Source organism: Photinus pyralis, unplaced genomic scaffold (assembly GCF_008802855.1).
Source record: "Photinus pyralis isolate 1611_PpyrPB1 unplaced genomic scaffold, Ppyr1.3 Ppyr1.4_LG8, whole genome shotgun sequence".
Classification (NCBI taxonomy): Eukaryota; Metazoa; Arthropoda; class Insecta; order Coleoptera; family Lampyridae; genus Photinus; species Photinus pyralis.
Genome location: NW_022170819.1, coordinates 1,841,185 through 1,859,275, shown reverse-complemented (window position 1 = coordinate 1,859,275; position 18,091 = coordinate 1,841,185). Strand labels below are relative to the sequence as shown.

Genomic DNA, 18,091 nt, shown 5'->3' with positions numbered 1-18,091 from the left:
TGCGCATTGACTTGTTTGTAAATTAACATTTTCTCCGTGAATGAAGCAGTCACGACGGGGGTGGCAAAAACTGTGTTACGATATCTAATTCCGTGATTCGAGTTCAACATTCAACTGCAGGTTCGAAAACCCGAATTAGGGGCGAGTTTTACATATCTCGGTAGTGAGATTCTGCTCATCAAAACCATTTCGGTTTAGAATCTATGTACGATAAATGAGTTGTGATTCGCTAATTCCACATATTTTGTCGTTAGTTGAATTTGCCTACAAGGCCCTTTCTCAGCATTTAGGTACCTGCTTACCTGACACATATTAGACCTAAGATTTGTTTTTAACCCTGAGTGTAACCAACTTTGTGTAAATGCATGTACTATCTTTGTTAACCACTGCTTAAACTTGATAATTCCACAAACTATTTTGTTAACTAATTGTTGGGCTGTAAGTATTAATCAAATGTCGCGAGAGTACAGCTCCTTTTGACTTTGCTTGCTTTGTTTACGCGTTAAATGTACACCAACTAAATTTCAGGGCTTTCACAATCTTCATAAGTACCTAATAATAAGTATATATATATATTACAAAAACTTGTCACGATTTCAGTGTTTATTTAAGATCACATTTTCTTTACCCTTTTTACAGACGAAAATTGTTATCTTTAAAGTAGGTAGGTAGTTTCAGAAAAAAAATTACATTGGACTTGGACATCAAGCTGCAAATTTTTTAAAAAATTGAAATGAGTGGTTAAATAGTAGGGTGGGCCGAAAAAACTCATTGTTTGATTTCGAAGTTGTAAGACCGCGGAAAATATGCGAATTATACAGGGTCATTCTTGACGAGCGTCAGTTAGAAAGATATGGAAAACCTTTGAAAATTAAGCTAAACTGATAAGTCCTTTAAGGGTTTTGGCACATGATGAATTGAACTAAAATATTTTCAAAATGGCGCCACTTCCGGAAATACCGGAAGTAGCCATCAACTTTGTTATTTTAAATAGGGACACCCTATTTTTTCTACATTTTCGGATTCTACGTCGAATTTGGAGTACAACGATACCCCATAGTTGACCCTTTGCTCCAAGGGCTTCGCCGATATTCAAGTTTTTTTCATTGTATTCACTGTATATCTTCATGCCCCCTTCACGTTTTCTTTTATATGCGTTCCTTCACCTCCTTTAAACGCTTCTTTTATATCACATCATTCACATCACAGATGATAAACTGATAAACAATGCTCTAAAAACGAGAAAGGCATAGGTACCTATATGGCTATATTATAACATCTATCTATGGTGCCCGACAAGGCCGGCTAAGGCTAATTATACCGTTTCCAAAATAGTAACTAAAAAACCGCAGCAATATAATGTCTATAAAAGAAGTATTGTATGATATAATAATTAAACGCTACGAATTTGGACTAAAAATAAAGTGAGCATTGTTGTATGAATATGTAGGTATACACAGCGCTAAACATAAAATATCTTAAATAGCAGTAGAAATCTGGCGCGACGCCATATGTAGTTTTGAGCTAGTATTTTAGTGTACAACGGGTTTAGCGAGCGGGACGTTACATTAAAATTTGAAAAATGGATCCGGAATCGTTTTTGGATATTGCTAATCAAGTGATTAAGTTAAAAATGTTTCCGTATTTCGATATAGCGTATTGTGTGTTATGCGCTCTGTCTGTCAGAGAGGATTTAGGAAATGGTAAGTGAAGTAATCGTCTGCACATGTAATTATGGCTACGCTACGTGGAACAATTCGCGTCGTCGCGAGCGCCGCCGCCTCTAGCGTCATATAGGAGCACTCGAGTATTGATTTGTAAAAAGTTTATTAATTACCTACTATATTTCTCTCCACAAAGTTACTTTAGCAAGTTATTTTCATATCTATTTAAATAGAGTTTCGCTTTCGACGTCAATTTACATTGATTCTGGTAAAAGTATGTACACGGACAGATGCTGCAAGTGCTCTTTAAAAGGAACCAAAAAATTATAGGTACAATTTTATCCTCGCTCGATCGCGCGTAGGTACTTTTATTAAAAATTAAGTAAATCATATGTAGGTAGGTATCATCTACTCTACTACACTGGTGATATTGGTAGGTACATAGGTGTAATATAAATATTCCACTTCGGGGCATATGTTATTTTTATCACCATGTCTTACTATAATAAAAGATTACTGTGACGTTATGGTTTTGTTGAAAAGTAGGCATAACCATTTTGAATGTAGCAGGCATTAAATTTTGGCACACAAAGAGATTAATTAATCACACAATACAATGCTGAATTCTGTCACGGCGTCTCTTTTGATATTATATTTAACAATAAGTAGAAAACAGTGACTTAACGGCACACACAGTTCTGAGATTAGTATGCATTTATTATGATAGTCCGCTTTTTTATTTAACGTTAATTATTTGTACCCGGTGATCCTTCATAGTTGAGGATCCTTTGAATTTCGTGCTTAAAGATTTAACAATCATAGTGAATGCATGATGGCATACCGTTGGAATAAATCATAAGTTACACCACGTTGAAAAGTGAGAAAGATTGAAGCGATCCTAAGGGATCACCCGGTATCTATATTCTATTTGCAAATTCTACTGGGTTTTTATTTTGTGCCGAATGAAGGAAGACCTCTCATTAAAACTTACGAACGTATTTCTTCATTAGCGGTTGACAGCATTCCCAAAATTCTAAATCGTCTGAGCGTGATGCAATGTAACGGCCTCCGGTATAAATTTTGGTAACACCAGAGTCGTTACCGTTCCTGCTCCCGTCTCCGTCACTGGCATTTTAGAAAATTTGCCTTACTGCTAATTCAAGCCGAAAATGCACAAATGTGCCAATCAGGAATAATAATTGGGGTGGGCTATCAACGATGGGGATGACAACAGAGCAGGTATACCTACCTATGAGTTCTCACGTAGTTTTTTACATACGGAAAATGAGCAAAATAATCACTGGAAATGAAACCCATCTGACCCAACAATTCTCAGAGCCATATCTCCTTTATCAACTCTACAGAAATTATATTCATGTATAGAAATTCTTCCCTCAGTATTTTTGGATGGTTTATCGATGGACCAGTGATCCAGGGTTGAAAAGTTCCGTAAAGCTCAGACTTGCAACGTGTAACGAGATAGTTACATTTACAGGAGTTAAGGTGGGTTCATAGCTCTCCGTTCATCCGTTGCGTTGATCCGTCAAACGGATAGTACATTTTGTTAAGGTTCATAGCAATCCGTCCACATTGTACATTTGCAACGTATAACAATAACCTAAATTTTATTTTGTATTGTACCCTCCGTGATTTTCAGTATGAAAAAATGGTACGAAAATAAGAACACGTTGCTATCTGAATATCACCGTGAAGAACGAATAGGCGAACACTGTTAACGTACCAAACATAACCTCACTCTTGTTAAAAACGGACCAACGGAAACGTAAATGTTCAACTTCAACCAACTTTTCCGTCGTAAACGGACGACGTACGATTTAAAAATTTGCTGCCTTCTGATTGGCTAACGGACAAACGGAAACGTATGAACGGAGAGCTATGAACTTACCTTTAGAAAGAGAAACTCCTCTTCGAGAAAATAAATTTTATTGTCTACGGCACTGGTAAAAATGTAACAATTAATTTTTAGCGCATTTCCACAAAAATAAAAAAAAATGCGCTATTGTGGCCACTTTGTCCGTCCGTCCGTCCGTCCGTCCGCTCGTTTTGCGACGCTACTAGTTCTTTATCTTAAGAGTTATTGTTCTACTTTTTTCGCTATTTGGTTCGTTATGGTGTCGAGTCTTGTACCAAGGAAGGAATTTTTTCTGTACCGCTTACAAAAAAAGTTATTGCAAAAAAAACAAAAAAACGTTTTTTACATGTTCCATAATTTTACACTTTTGCCGTTTATTAACGATCCTAGAGATCGTTTATAATTTTGCATTGCTATCTCTCGCCTGCCGGTTGATCTCTCCGTCTGTTCCTTTGTCTGTCTGTCCATCTATCTGTCCGTGTGAACGATAACTTTGTTTAGAAATGTTCGATTCGCTTTTACATCTCCGTTAGTTATGAACTGAATTGCATGAAATTCAATATGGGCATAGCTTTAGCCATATAATACGCAACGCCAAAAGTTGAATCGAATCGATTCAAAATTCACAGTGCCCTTTCGCATCTCGACCATTTATAAACCGAATTGCAAACTTTTTTACTTATAAAAGTATTTGAATGAAATTTGATACATATGCACTTGGAATAAAGGAAAATCAACCGCCAATTTCTTAATTTGGTTTTGCGCATGAGCAGTGCCAACTTTTTTATTTATGGAAGAATTTAAACGAAATTTGATACATAGGCACTTGGGATAAAGGAAAATCAAACGCCAATTTCAAAATTTGGTATTGCGCATGCGCAGTGCCAACTTTTTTATTTATGGAAGAATTTAAACGAAATTTGATACATAGGCACATGGAATAAAGGAAAATCAAACGCCAGTTTCAAAATTTGGTTTTGCGCATGCGCAGTGCCAACTTTTTATTTATGGAAGAATTTAAACGAAATTTGATACATAGGCACTTGGGATAAAGGAAAATCAAACGCCAATTTCAAAATTTGGTTTTGCGCATGCGCAGTGCCAACTTCTTTATTTATGGAAGAATTTAAACGAAATTTGATACATAGGCACTTGGAATAAAGGAAAATCAAACGCCAGTTTCAAAATTTGGTTTTGCGCATGCGCAGTGCCAACTTTTTTATTTATGGAAGAATTTAAACGAAATTTTGATACATAGGCACTTCAAATAAAGGAAAATCAAACGCCAATTTCAAAATTTGGTTTTGCGCATGCGCAGTGCCAACTTTTTTATTTATGGAAGAATTTAAACGAAATTTGATACATAGGCACTTGGGCTAAAGGAAAATCAAACGCCAATTTCAAAATTTGGTTTTGCGCATGCGCAGTGCCAACTTTTTTATTTATGGAAGAATTTAAACGATATTTGATACATAGGCACTTGGGATAAAGGAAAATCAAACGCCAATTTCAAAATTTGGTTTTGCGCATGCGCAGTGCCAACTTTTTTATTTATGGAAGAATTTAAACGAAATTTGATACATAGGCACTTGGGATAAAGGTAAATCAAACGCCAATTTCAAAATTTGGTTTTGCGCATGCGCAGTGCCAACTTTTTTATTTATGGAAGAATTTAAACGAAATTTGATTCATAGGCACTTCGAATAAAGGAAAATCAAACGCCAATTTCAAAATTTGGTTTTGCGCATGCGCAGTGCCAACTTTTTTATTTATGGGAGAATTTAAACGAAATTTGATACATAAGCACTTCGAATAAAGGAAAATCAAACGCCAATTTCAAAATTTGGTTTTGCGCATGCGCAGTGCCAACTTTTTTATTTATGGAAAAATTTTAACGAAATTTGATACAGAAGCACTTCGAATAAAGGAAAATCAAACGCCAATTTCAAAATTTGGTTTTGCGCATGCGTAGTGCCAACTTTTTTTATTTATGGAAGAATTTAAACGAAATTTGATACATAGGCACTTGGGATAAAGGAAAATCAAACGCCAATTTCAAAATTTTATTTTGCGCATGCGCCGTGCCAACTTTTTTATCTATGGAACTATTTAAGTGAAATTTGATACTTAGGCGCTTGGAACAAAGGAAAATCTAACATTAGTTTTAAAATTTAGGTTTGTGCATGCGCAGTTCCAACTTTCTTATTTAGAAAAGCATTGAAATAAAATTCTTCGCATAAACTGAAATTGAAGTAGCACGTCAACAATGGATTGCCCATGTGCAACGCTATCTTTCATATTTGTGGGCGGATTTTTACGATTTTAACAGAAGTTGCATCTTACAAATGGGAAATGAATGCAAGTGGAAATGCGCTTTATGTAAATCGTTTACGATTACTTTTTAACTTGTTTCAATGTGTATGCATTATTTATGGTACGATTGTATGATGAACCAGACAGACAGTCTTCAGATTCTTTTTGCTTAATTAAAAATGCACACTTTCTCACATTCATGATTTAACTGTCAATATGACTGCCAAAGGTACTTTTTACGATGTTATTTGCAAGTATTTGTCGAATGAGTGGTTTTAACTAAAATATAGTATATTTTAGGGATTCCCTCAACAATGTTACCAAACGTGTACGTCAATGAAATTGTGATAGATACAGTAAAATTTTAATTTTGACACTTAAGTCAGAATAGTGAGTTCTAAAATGTGTTAATTTTTTGGAGAGGAGATCTATAAAATGTCCAATAAATCTTATATGGAGATTAACTCGTTGTTTGTTACTTCATTGATGTGATAAAATACGCGCAGGAAATGCTTTCACCTCACTGTGAAAAAGAAAATGTGCGATGGTTTTACACTTATCTATGGTTTTGCTTTGCATTCTGATTTGAAGACTTATACTGGAAGGGCAGAAACGTGTAAAAAAGTATTCAAAATTGTTTCCATTGATAATTCGAATTTGGACAGTTGTCGCTTAACAATAAATTCAAAATAATTCGCTAAGGCGTCAAGGATTTATTATTATTTTTACGACAATAAAAATTAATTCATTTTTTGAACTGTTTTTACCACATATTTAAAATTGAATTTATGATTAAAATTAGTAATTTTAATTTATATTGTTTTAGTATCGAGAAACCACACATAGGTACTTTATTTTCTTTTTACATGTACTCTAATATTGGTGAAGGTATTGTGTAACGTTAATGGGTAATTTTCTTATCAGTGTAGATAGACGAAAACGCACGTAGGCTCGTGTTTGGGTTTTCGATTTCACTCACCCATTAAAGCGATTTTTTCGATTTTTTGCATTTACCCACGTATCTTCTTGGTGAAAACATTTCACTTCTGTAGGTCATGGACTGAAGGCACTACTCTACTGAAATTTTCTAGACCCAAATTCCCATCAGGTCCTATTGATTAATATAATCATAATCACGTTGTTGTAACGATGTATAAATAGAAAAGTTAGTTATCATAAACTAAATCAGCATATTTATGGAACTAAGTGGGACGTAATGTAACATTTTTGAGAAACCTATAAAATGATCATAAAAGTGAAATTAAAAATCAGCGTTGCGTACACACATCATTGTTTCGCTCGATAAGAGAAAAACTGCGTTATTCACTTACGGGAGGAATTAATTTGGGACGTTTTCGAGGGCTATATGGTGCTGGCACTGCAACCATCTCGCATATTTCCGTAGTAAAGTTGGGGCATCCCATATTTTGGTACGACGTTAGTCCATTGGGAGTTACTTCCATTGCATCACCTAGGACAGAGGTTCCCAAACTTTTTTGATCATGACCCTAATTTAAAGTTGCAAAAGCCGTCACGACCTTCAAAAATTTTTCGCACAATGCACAGACAAAATAGCCTATTTCTATAAGATATATAGGGTGTCAATTTTAAAACTTGCAGTCGGTCATAGTTTCCAAACTAAAGAAGATATTGAAAATCGCGTAAAACCGTTTCGGGGGTATCGAAGGGGAACCAGAATGACGTCATGAGTCACCACCCTCTCTTAACCCCCTCGTCCCCCCTTTTCAAAAATCCTAAATGGCAACCCCATACTTGCGACACTTCGTTTGGAAAGCTACTGAAAAATGCTTTCCAGTGGTACCAATAAAACCAATATTCATTAAAACAATTTGACAAAAATTTAATAATTAACAAAAAAAAATAAAAATTAAGCCATGCCTATGTTCAAGATTTGGTCTCTAAATTCGAAGAAACGGGATCTGTTATCAATAAAAAAGAAAGCGACCAAAAGCAAAACTGCTTAATGAAGCAGCTCAGGTTGAAGTTCTTGGCCAATTTGCCATAAATCCCTCAATGTCAACATTTAGTTTTTTTTTGTTAATTATTAAATTTTTGTTAAATTGTCTTAATGAATATTGACTTATTGGTACCACTGGAAAGCATTTTTTAGTAGCTTTCCAATGATGTGTCACAAGTATAGGGTTGCCATTTAGGATTTTTGAAGAGGGGGGCTGGGGATTAAGGGGGTTGTCACTCATAACGTTATTCTGGTTCCCCCTCGATACCCCCGAAACGGTTTTGTGCGATTTTCAATATCTTCTTTAGTTTGGAAAATATGGCCGACTGCAAGTTTTAAAATTGACACCCTGTATAAACAAATGAGCAGCAAAAATGCATCAATTCAAATTTAAGTAATTTATTCAGAAACTTATACAAAAAGCATAGTAAAAGTAAAACAAAAAAACAGAGCACTAAAAAATACTAAGTAAATAATTAAAAAAATCTCGAAAAAAATTATAGCAGCACCATGGCGTTACGTCATCTGATTCACCAATTCAGTAATTCTGGGGCGAAAGTTTTTAGTCGAGGCACATCGCAAATCATGCTGCGGATCCAATCGGTGCCTTGGGTTTTGACCGCAACTCAGATTGACAAGCCTTGTTCACATAGATACGTTGCCGCTTGTCGTGAACGGCAAAGAGTCTTTTCAACTGATTCTTTCAATAAAATGGGATGGTCTATGAAGGCAACCAAATCACATATCTCCTCCCGCCTCATCGCTCCGCTCCGCCCCACCCCCAAATTGCGCTTATTCGTTTTATTGCTTATCCTTTTCTATTCTTTCTTTTCAATAATTCAATTATTATGAAAACAGGCCGCGACCCTAAGAAATCAGCCCACGACCCCGACTTTGAAAACCCCTGACCGAGGACCTAGGTCATACTGTGGTGTTGAAAAATTTGTAGACGGGAGGACTTGAACCTTCGATCTTTGAACTCGAAGCGTGGGCCTTATTCCACTAGCTACCGCTGCATCTCTTCAATCAATGATAGAACAGAACACGCGTAGAAACGGGAAAAGATCATACACAAAATTACGGTTTTATGGTTACCAAGAATTTTATGTGCTATAAATAGAAGCGTGGGAATGACCCCGCTTGTGCATGTCAGATAGTTAGGAGGGCACTAGTGCATCGAAGAACGTGGGAATTAACCCTACGGCGGCGTGTGGTTGGAAACCGGATCCTGAATAGGTCCTAAACGGTTTGAGATACCGGAAAAATAAATCGAAAATCGCCTTGGCGCTCCCAGGTCGAATTTTGATGTTTAGAACATGATTTAAGAAAAAAATCTAAATAATTTTGGTCGAGACGATTTTTGTATGTGTTTAACTTCCGCAGAGGTTCAATTTTGACGCTTTATTTATTTTATTTTATTTATGGCCTTTATTTTTAAGTGGGCGCGGGCGGGTTTCGGACAAGGATGCACCACCAACCAAACCCGCTATACATTTACAAATATCCATGCTGAATTCGGATTCGAACCAGGGACCCTTAGTACCGCAGTCGCTTTAACTCCACTGCGGCTGCGCCACACGGACCCGTAATATATTTACAATATAATTGAAGAAACAATTAAGACGCCCGAAAAATGTTAAGGTGAACTGCAACTACCAGCCTCAGTAGTCGGATGGGGTGATTTGTCCAGCTCAGAATTGAAATTCTGGTGGTTCCACAGTTTATTTCCTGCGGGGAATAGTATTACGCGGCGACCTTTGCGGTTTCTTCAGCTCCTCGGTGTCGGGACGAGGAGATGTGGCCCTTGTTTGCCGTTTCGATGTAGGTACCCCTCTATTACGACGTGTTCTCGCAGGAACTTTCTCTGGGTTTCGTCTGTGGGTCGGTCTGTGAGAGTTGCTACTTCCACGTTTGCTATTATCCGTTTTCATGGTACCTGGAGTGTGCTGGGGTCGGGTATGCACTCGCGTAGCTAATGATCTGCTTTCCTCCTGGTTCGCCTTGTTGATACGGTACGCTGGCGATTCTTTTGCTGCTGGACGAATGGTCGGTTTTCATATCCTGGAAGGCTCGGTCTGCCGCGGCGGTGCAGACGAAAAATTTTGTTTGAGAGGTCGTTCAGTGGGATCTGTAGTGCCGCTCAGCGGGATACGTAATCCCTCAACCAGATGCTAAGACCTGGGAAGCCTCGGCGGAAATCTTGTGCCCTAGGTAGGATAGGGTTGTCATGCCCGGCTGGTGCTTGTCGGTGGACAATGGTCAGGTACAGGAGTACATAATGATGTCGTCGAGGTAGATCATTTCCGTAGGTAACCGGGGAGCACCGTTTGGTCAATTAGTTTTTGAAATGATTGAGCGTTCCTGACGCGGAATTAGCTTGAAATTGTAGAAAGCAACGTCTTGAGATCTCTTGCCGTGCCCTAATATGGGAGTGTCTCATGAATACTGGGTAGTGTGGAGCTCTCGGCGTTCAGATTTGGAAACGAAGCATATGAAGAATGATTCGCACGTCACCACTTCTCAAGAGGCAACAATTGAGGAGCAACATCCCGACCAAACAGTGGCCATTGACGACACGCTCGCAGAAAATGAAATGAACTGACGAACCTCCAACAGACCAACACTTTCATTCTGATTGGAAGCAACACACCGTGTTACAATGCGACCTATTGTAATACGACTATCTTGTGGCACGAGTGGCGACGCGAAGCGTAGCCACGAGTGTCCGCAAGATAGGAGTATTACAATAAAGCATTGTAACACGCGTTTTTCATACTATTTTTTCTATTTCGGTGCTTTAATTTAATTAAAAAAATCATTATCAGAAACTATAGGGAACATTAGAACTAACATGTTTTATGTTGGGAACACTTTTTATGCCGTTAAGTTTTAGGTTGGCAGCGTAGTAAGACTGACATTTTGAAGTTCAAACATGGAAGTACCCAACGAAGTACCTACTTGTACTAACTAGTAACTGCCAACTTAAGAGATGAGTTACCAAAAAAAAAACGACTATAATCACTGTCTTTGTACAACTGTTTTCGGCCGAAAACAGTTGTACAAAATCATCATTGTGACACCGAAATAGAAAAAAATGTTTTTAGATCCGCGGTTTCCAACCACACGTCGAGTTAATTTTCACGATCTTCCATAAATTCCCACAAAATGCACTAGTGCCGCAGTATCTGGCATGTATGTACAGCTAGGGCCATTTCCACGTTATTCGAAATATTTCCACATTCCCACACTATACCCCTTCCAAAGCTTTCCCATTTCCCTGTACCCAAGGCTTCTGCACGAATGCCCACCGGCGAGTACTGCCAGTGCGGCAAAATGTTCTCACGCCCCCGGCGGTAAACATCAATAAGCAATCCAGTTTCATTCATACCATCTATGAAATACGCATAAAAACATAAAACCCCTTACCCCAAACTTTGTATAAATACAATAGACTTAGCGGTAGCTTAGTGGAATAGGGTTCCCACTTCGAGTTCAAAGATGAAAGGTTCGAATCTTCCCGTCTATACATTTTTCAACACCACAGGATGACCTCGGAGATCGGTCAACGTAACCAACTTCTAATCGACACAGACTTCAATGCGGAAGTACATTATAAATACTTATTATTCCTAAACTATTCAAGGACGCCACGGATTTTTGTGAGAAGTTAAATGGTTTATATTTTCTGCTATACACATTTGCTCTATTCTTGTTTAGGCTCATTTTGTCTTTGCGAAGTGCACGCGATCCAATTTTCCGTAAGCAAATGTCAATTTTAGCAGCACAACTGCCTTACTAACCTGATCTGCGTTTTAAGCAAAACTAAGCTGAGGTAATTACTTTGGCTTTCCCATATCTATCCTATTATATCCTATCGTAAAATGTAGCTCCGTTTATTTTGTTTGGTTAGGTATACATGTGTATGTAATAAAACACATACTTGGTTTCTGACGACATCACCACAAAAGTTGGAAACACAAAGAAATTTTGTGCAATTAGATTTATCTTGTTCAGAGCACTTGTATAACACTGAATACCTACTTAAAAGTGAATATTGAAATTCCGTCACTAGGAACTGGAACTCGTATTGTAGCAATTTCACCCCTACAAATTACAATTACAAAAGTAACTGTTGGATAAATACCACAGTAAGTAAGCTGTGTAAATACTTCGTGTTTACGTAATAAAAATCCCCTCGTTGCATTATCCTTTAAAAGTAAAAATGGTCGCACACATATCGTTCTTTTGCGCATCGGTTTTTGAGATTCATAACGATTTGCTTGGTGGTACTACTGTTGGAATTTCAGTTCGGTCCACCAATAAGAAATTTACTTCTGCACATGCGCGTACGCTGCTTTTGGCATGTTGTGATGCCATGCATAATTTTAGTTTTTTGTAATTTTTTGGGTTATGAGAAAGACCGGTTACACTACAGATGGTTCGTCTTTTATTTCAATTGAAAGTGGGCCATTATTAGATATGAGAATTACGGTTTTTATTTATATTGATCAGACTTTGTAAATTGATAATTTGCAGGTGTTTTTCTTCGTGTAAAATTTTTTCTCTCTTTAGAGTTTATTTTGGTCCAAAATAGTCGGTTTGTGATAAAACAACTTTATTTAGAGTATGGCGAAAAATGTGCGTTTTTAAAAAAGACGAGGAAGAGTTTACGTAACACGTAGGTCAACTGTCAACTGTTTTATTTATGGAGATATTTTTTGAAAATTTAACCCCAGATGTTTCTAATAAAGACAAGCATATTATAAAAATCAAATGTGCGCATGCGTAAACTGCGCAATGTCAACTTGCTCATTTGTAAATATCTTTTGAAATTTTAACCAAAGATTCTTCTAGTCAAAGCTGGGTCGAGCGTTCTAAAATCCGCGACGAGCTCTCTTAGTTTCTCAAAAATGCTCGCGAGCATCGAGTTGTTTTGCAAAGCGAAACCGCTTGCGAGTTCCGAGCACTCCTAAAAGTGCTCGAGCAGTTTATCGCGAGCGCTCGGGGAAAGTGCTCGGGAGCGGAAAAAACGCACACGAGCGGCAATTGATTCTTCAGCGCTTAAGGGCGGTTAAAAACGCTCACGAGCGAAAAAAAGCGCTTGAGCGCCGAGCGCTTTAAGTAAACGCTCGAGTATCGAGCACCAAGCGGTCGCCCCGAAAAGTGCTCGCGAGCGCTTTTTCCGCTTGGAGCGCTTTTTCAAGCGGAACGCTCGCGAGAAGTACCCAGCTCTGCTTCTAGTAAAGGCAAACGTATGGTATATTTTATACCTCAGGTGTTAAGTTTCTTATTTATAAGAATATTTATGCCATAACTTATTTTCCTTCGTACACATAAATAGATCGGGAAGTATTCATCAACTCATGGAAAATGCGCTACAGCACTGAATAAAAATAGTGTTATTATTCAATGGCTATAGTTACTACTCGCATTACGGCGAAAACCTTCTTTCTTCTTTTAGAATTAACTGCAGCAAAGCTTATCATAACCAACAATAAAGAAAAGTTCTTCAATTACTGACGCCGTTATCCGGCTCGAAGAACCATGTTTTACTATTTGCGATATGTTTGCCTGTTCTTTTTTGTAACGAATGCAATACTTTCCTTCCCCTTATATGGGTGCGGAAAAATAGCAAAAGTCAACATAAAATAAAACAATAATAGGTGTTTGAATATACAATGCAATTATATTTACTTATTAAAATTGAAAGTTTTGTACAATTCTAGAAACAATAAGTAATCTTTGCATTTCGGCAATTAATTTATTTATATGAAATGTATTCACAACATTATTGGTTATTACAAGGGACAAATTAAACGGAAACATTCTGAGAAAATTGCGTTTAATCGTTGAGTGAAGGAATTCAGAAATTCCCAAATGGAATTTTACTTAACGTATTATATTACTCTATGGTATTAACGAGTATAGTTACACTTTTTGAAACAGCTAACAATAACGGAAAATAATTAGTGAAATGTTATATAACTCGCTCATTAATTAAGACAAAACTGAAACATCCTTGCCGTAGGTCTTGGATTAGTTATTTCTGCATTCTTATAGAAAGTGCTCTAACGCTTTGAACTCATGCAGATTTTTTAGAGAAGTGTGTTTAAGCCATAAAGGTGCCATTAATTATGTTACACTGTTCCTCTTAGTCTTAGTCTTAGCATTGAATAAAAACACTATAAGAAGCCTAAGCCCGTGGAAATAAAGCGCGACAGAGATTGAACTGAGAATATAATGGAAACACTGTCAATAGTGTCAATTCTTGAACTGAGAAGAATGAGAATTTGCTTTCCTCCTATTTACCGCAAAGATAGTTCGGTGATCACAACCAATGCGGGTGCAAGGGGATTTGTCGCGCTTTCTTCCATAAGCGTTAGGCTTCTTATAGTGTTTTTATTCAATGGTCTTAGTTACTGGATTCTTAGTCCTAAAAAGATCTAAATCACTGTTAGGGGCATACCGCATAGGTACATAACCAGTATAGGGGTTACCCAACCACGGGTGATGGGCTGATGGGTGCTGTAGATAAATCTCCATCCGGTTGTAGCATGTTCATGTAGGTAACACTTTAATGAGATAGCACCACAAAAGGTTGAAATTTTAATTTTATACGAAGTTTATCACGGGAAACCCATACAGCCATTGTGGAGAAAGCTGCGATTATTTATTTGAGAAATGACGAATACCTTGTGAAATCAAGTTGATTATATGCTTGTTTGTTTATTGTTAATTACTAATTAGGCAATGCTGTTTATGTTAAGGGAAAAGAAAAAGTCTTAATCAAAGCTCAACTTTAATCTTCTCACTTTTTCTTTTCTAATACCGTAAACCGTTTTAGGTTTTTTCTCCTTTGAGCTAAATTAAAATCTGTTTATCATCTAGTTTGATTGATAACATCCCTCATGAGGTCCGCTACTATACGAGTACACACTTATGGGATTTTGCTTGTGTTCCGGACCTATTCATCAGTCACAGGCCAAAGGGGCACATCTGTGACCGCACCAGATATAGGTACTTCTGTGGAAAAGTAAAGTGACGTAAAGAGTATCTCCATCTAACTTCTTTTAACTTCAATCAAATGGCACCTCAAAGTCGAATTTTTGCTACCAGGCACCCAACTCTCAATATACATTTTTTTGCGAGACATCATTTTATTACGTAATAGGTCAGCGAAAGCTCCGTAGGGACCTAAAACAGACCCTTCAGTTCCTCACGCTCCGAAACTGCTCCAAGAACCTCTTGCATGTTGGGCATGTCACCCGATTATTGTGTTATTGCCGCGAAGTGTTTAGTTTGTCGTTCTGGCAGAAGTGTTGTCCTTTTTACTACATAACAAAGGCTTCTTTCCGTAACCGTAACCAAACAAAATGAAATTGTACAGAACCTTTGCGAGAAAACCAATCTGTCTTTGGTAGAAGAGTTGCTCTGATCAAAGATCGTACTGATCTTTGCTTTGATACTAAAGAATGTGAATTTGTGCGATCATGTTGTAATCCAAGGAAATTCACAGTTGTACCGATATTATGAAGCACACCTAAGTCAACTTTATTAACTCTACTCCATTTATCAATTACGATATAAATATGCTAAATTGGAAACTGTTGAACTTTGCTCCTTAAATGAATGATTGTAAGGTGATATCAATGTTTTGAACTAGTGGAAAGATACGAACAATGTGTAGGTACACTTCCAAAGGGTTTAAAGGCCGAAAAACTACTACCAAACTACTATTCAAGTAGAACCAAATTTCACTCACACAGAAGTACAATATGGTTAGCATCTACCTTTTTTATTTGAACTGAATTTGCCTTTTATTTTCAAGTACTGGAAAGGTGAGGTGGGGGTTGTTCACTCAATGTCCTAGTCCAGCATCCATTCCATCACGTTACAATCCACGACAGTGGAAGCGTTGTTTGTTCCCGCTGTTTGTTCCGTCGTAGTATCTAATTGTATGCGCTCAAATGCCCAAAGGATGCCAGGGATAATTTAGGCTGTGACAATGACGAATGAGACGGCAAATGAACCCCTCCCCATAAAATCCAAACATTTCCAAATGTGACGACAAGATTGATAAGCGTCCTGTGAATGATGATAACTATCTTTTTGTGCTATAAATAGGACGATGTGATAATCGCAAGACGGGGTTCACAATGTTAAGGACGTTCACTCAATTTCTCACACCGTGACTGTATCTTAGAATAAGCTGTAAAACATTCCATTACAGGAATTTATTAGATTGTGTGACTAAGTAATTGTGTAACGGCGCTATAGAAAAACTTGGTTGCGTATATTCTACAGATGTTTTACAGTTTTCAGGATGGCGGCAATTATGGCACTATACCGTACAGTATTACTGGAACGCCCAAACGTGTTATTTATTGTGTACATGGGAAACCTAGTGCTGGATGCTGCAGGGTCTTGGAAGGAGAAATATCAGAGTCGGGAGAATTAAACGCTATATCTCATGCCAGGGAAAACTCAGATACAACAAATTTAGGTGAGTTTGGTACTATAGCTAATGCGCCAAAAAAACATTTTACGTGTTACAGTCAACAAACATTGCCACCAAGTCAGATCAGAAAAGGTGGATAAAAGGGCGCGGCGAAAATTAATAGTGGCCAGTGTGCTCTGTGTGATATTTATGATAGGTGAAGCTTTAGGTAAGTTTTCATCCAACATGACGTTGTCATTTTACATTTGCACGTTTAAGGTGGTTATATATCAAGCAGTCTAGCAATAGCAACAGATGCAGCTCATTTACTGACAGATTTTGCAAGTTTTATGATATCACTGTTTTCGCTATGGGTCGCCACAAGACCGGCTACAAAGAAGATGTCGTTTGGGTGGTATAGGGCCGAAGTAATCGGAGCTTTAACATCGGTGCTTATGATATGGGTAGTCACTGGAGTTTTGGTTTACCTTGCCGTTGAAAGATTAATAGAGAAAAATTTTGATATTGATGCCAAAGTAATGTTAATAACCTCTGGAATTGGTGTAATAGTGAATATAATGTAATTTCAGTGAGTGAGAAGTGTTAGGGTACTTATTAATGGTCTATTTCGTTTTTAGTATGGGTCTTACTTTGCATCAACACGGTCACTCACATGGAGGACATGCCGGACATAGTCATAATGAAAACATAAACGTTCGCGCAGCATTTATACATGTGTTGGGAGATTTCCTTCAAAGTTTTGGAGTATTCGTAGCAGCTCTAGTCATCTATTTTAAGGTATTGTTTCTGGTGATATGAACACTGTTTGACTATTTTGGTTGTAGCCGGATTGGGACATTATTGATCCAATTTGCACATTTCTATTTTCAATATTAGTATTGTTGACAACATTTACAATTATTAAAGATACTTTGTTAGTTTTAATGGAAGGAATGCCAAAAGGGATCGATTTTAATGAAGTAATGAGCATAATTCTGAATATTGAAGGCGTGGAAAGAGTTCATAACTTGAGGATATGGGCGTTAAGTTTAGATAAAATCGCTTTGTCGTCGCATATCGCAATAAGTAAGTACCAACCTACATTTGAACTTTAACCGTCTTCATGGTTGTATAGGGCCAGGAGTCAATCCGCAAAGTATTTTAATGGTGGCAACAAAATGTATTCACGACAAATACAATTTTTTCGAAATGACTCTGCAAATAGAGGAATTCCAGGAGATAATGGAAAATTGCCATCAATGTCGAGGACCTGCACAATAGAGGCAGCTTGTTTTTTGTGTACATATAGTATCAAAATGCGCATTTTAAGTGATAATGAAGCAAGACGAAGGAGATGAAGCGACAGAATACTTTAAGAAAACTGTTAATTATATATATTTGAAGTTTACTGATTATTTTTCCATTAATAAATAATGGATTATTCCTTTTTGCTATAACTTAAATCTTAATCCAGGTAGGTATTTAACACGTTAGTATATACACAAAGCCATTATGAGAGCGAATCAAAACAAGTATAAATTGGGCACAACTCTGGCGCATTTTTTTAAACCGAAATAGCTTTTGTTTTGACATCAGTAATGGATATATTTCTTGCAGACGTCTCAATCGCTCTTTGTGAGTATCCTCTTCCGACAATCCGTTCTTGAGGTATAAGGGAATATACCCGATCACGATAAGAGGTCGAGGAGGAGGGCTATATGGTTGGTAGAAATTAATTCCTTTCGTTGAGACCATCCATTAGAGTACCATGAAGGATAAAAGTAGTTCCGCTCCCCCACCCCACCCCCTTTCCCCTAACCCGTACA

At 37.4% G+C, this 18,091-nt stretch overlaps 1 protein-coding gene across 1 annotated transcript; it reads left to right on the top strand.

The window, feature by feature from the left end:
- The first annotated feature begins 16,017 nt into the window (after window positions 1-16,017).
- LOC116179250 (zinc transporter 2-like) lies at window positions 16,018-17,671 on the top strand. The gene is made up of 6 exons (XM_031498993.1): window positions 16,018-16,331; window positions 16,384-16,494; window positions 16,545-16,845; window positions 16,904-17,063; window positions 17,111-17,351; window positions 17,401-17,671. The coding sequence occupies exons 1-6, from the start codon at window positions 16,133-16,135 to the stop codon at window positions 17,544-17,546; spliced, it is 1,158 nt and encodes a 385-aa protein (XP_031354853.1). The 5' UTR covers window positions 16,018-16,132; the 3' UTR covers window positions 17,547-17,671.
- Window positions 17,672-18,091: the final 420 nt, after the last annotated feature.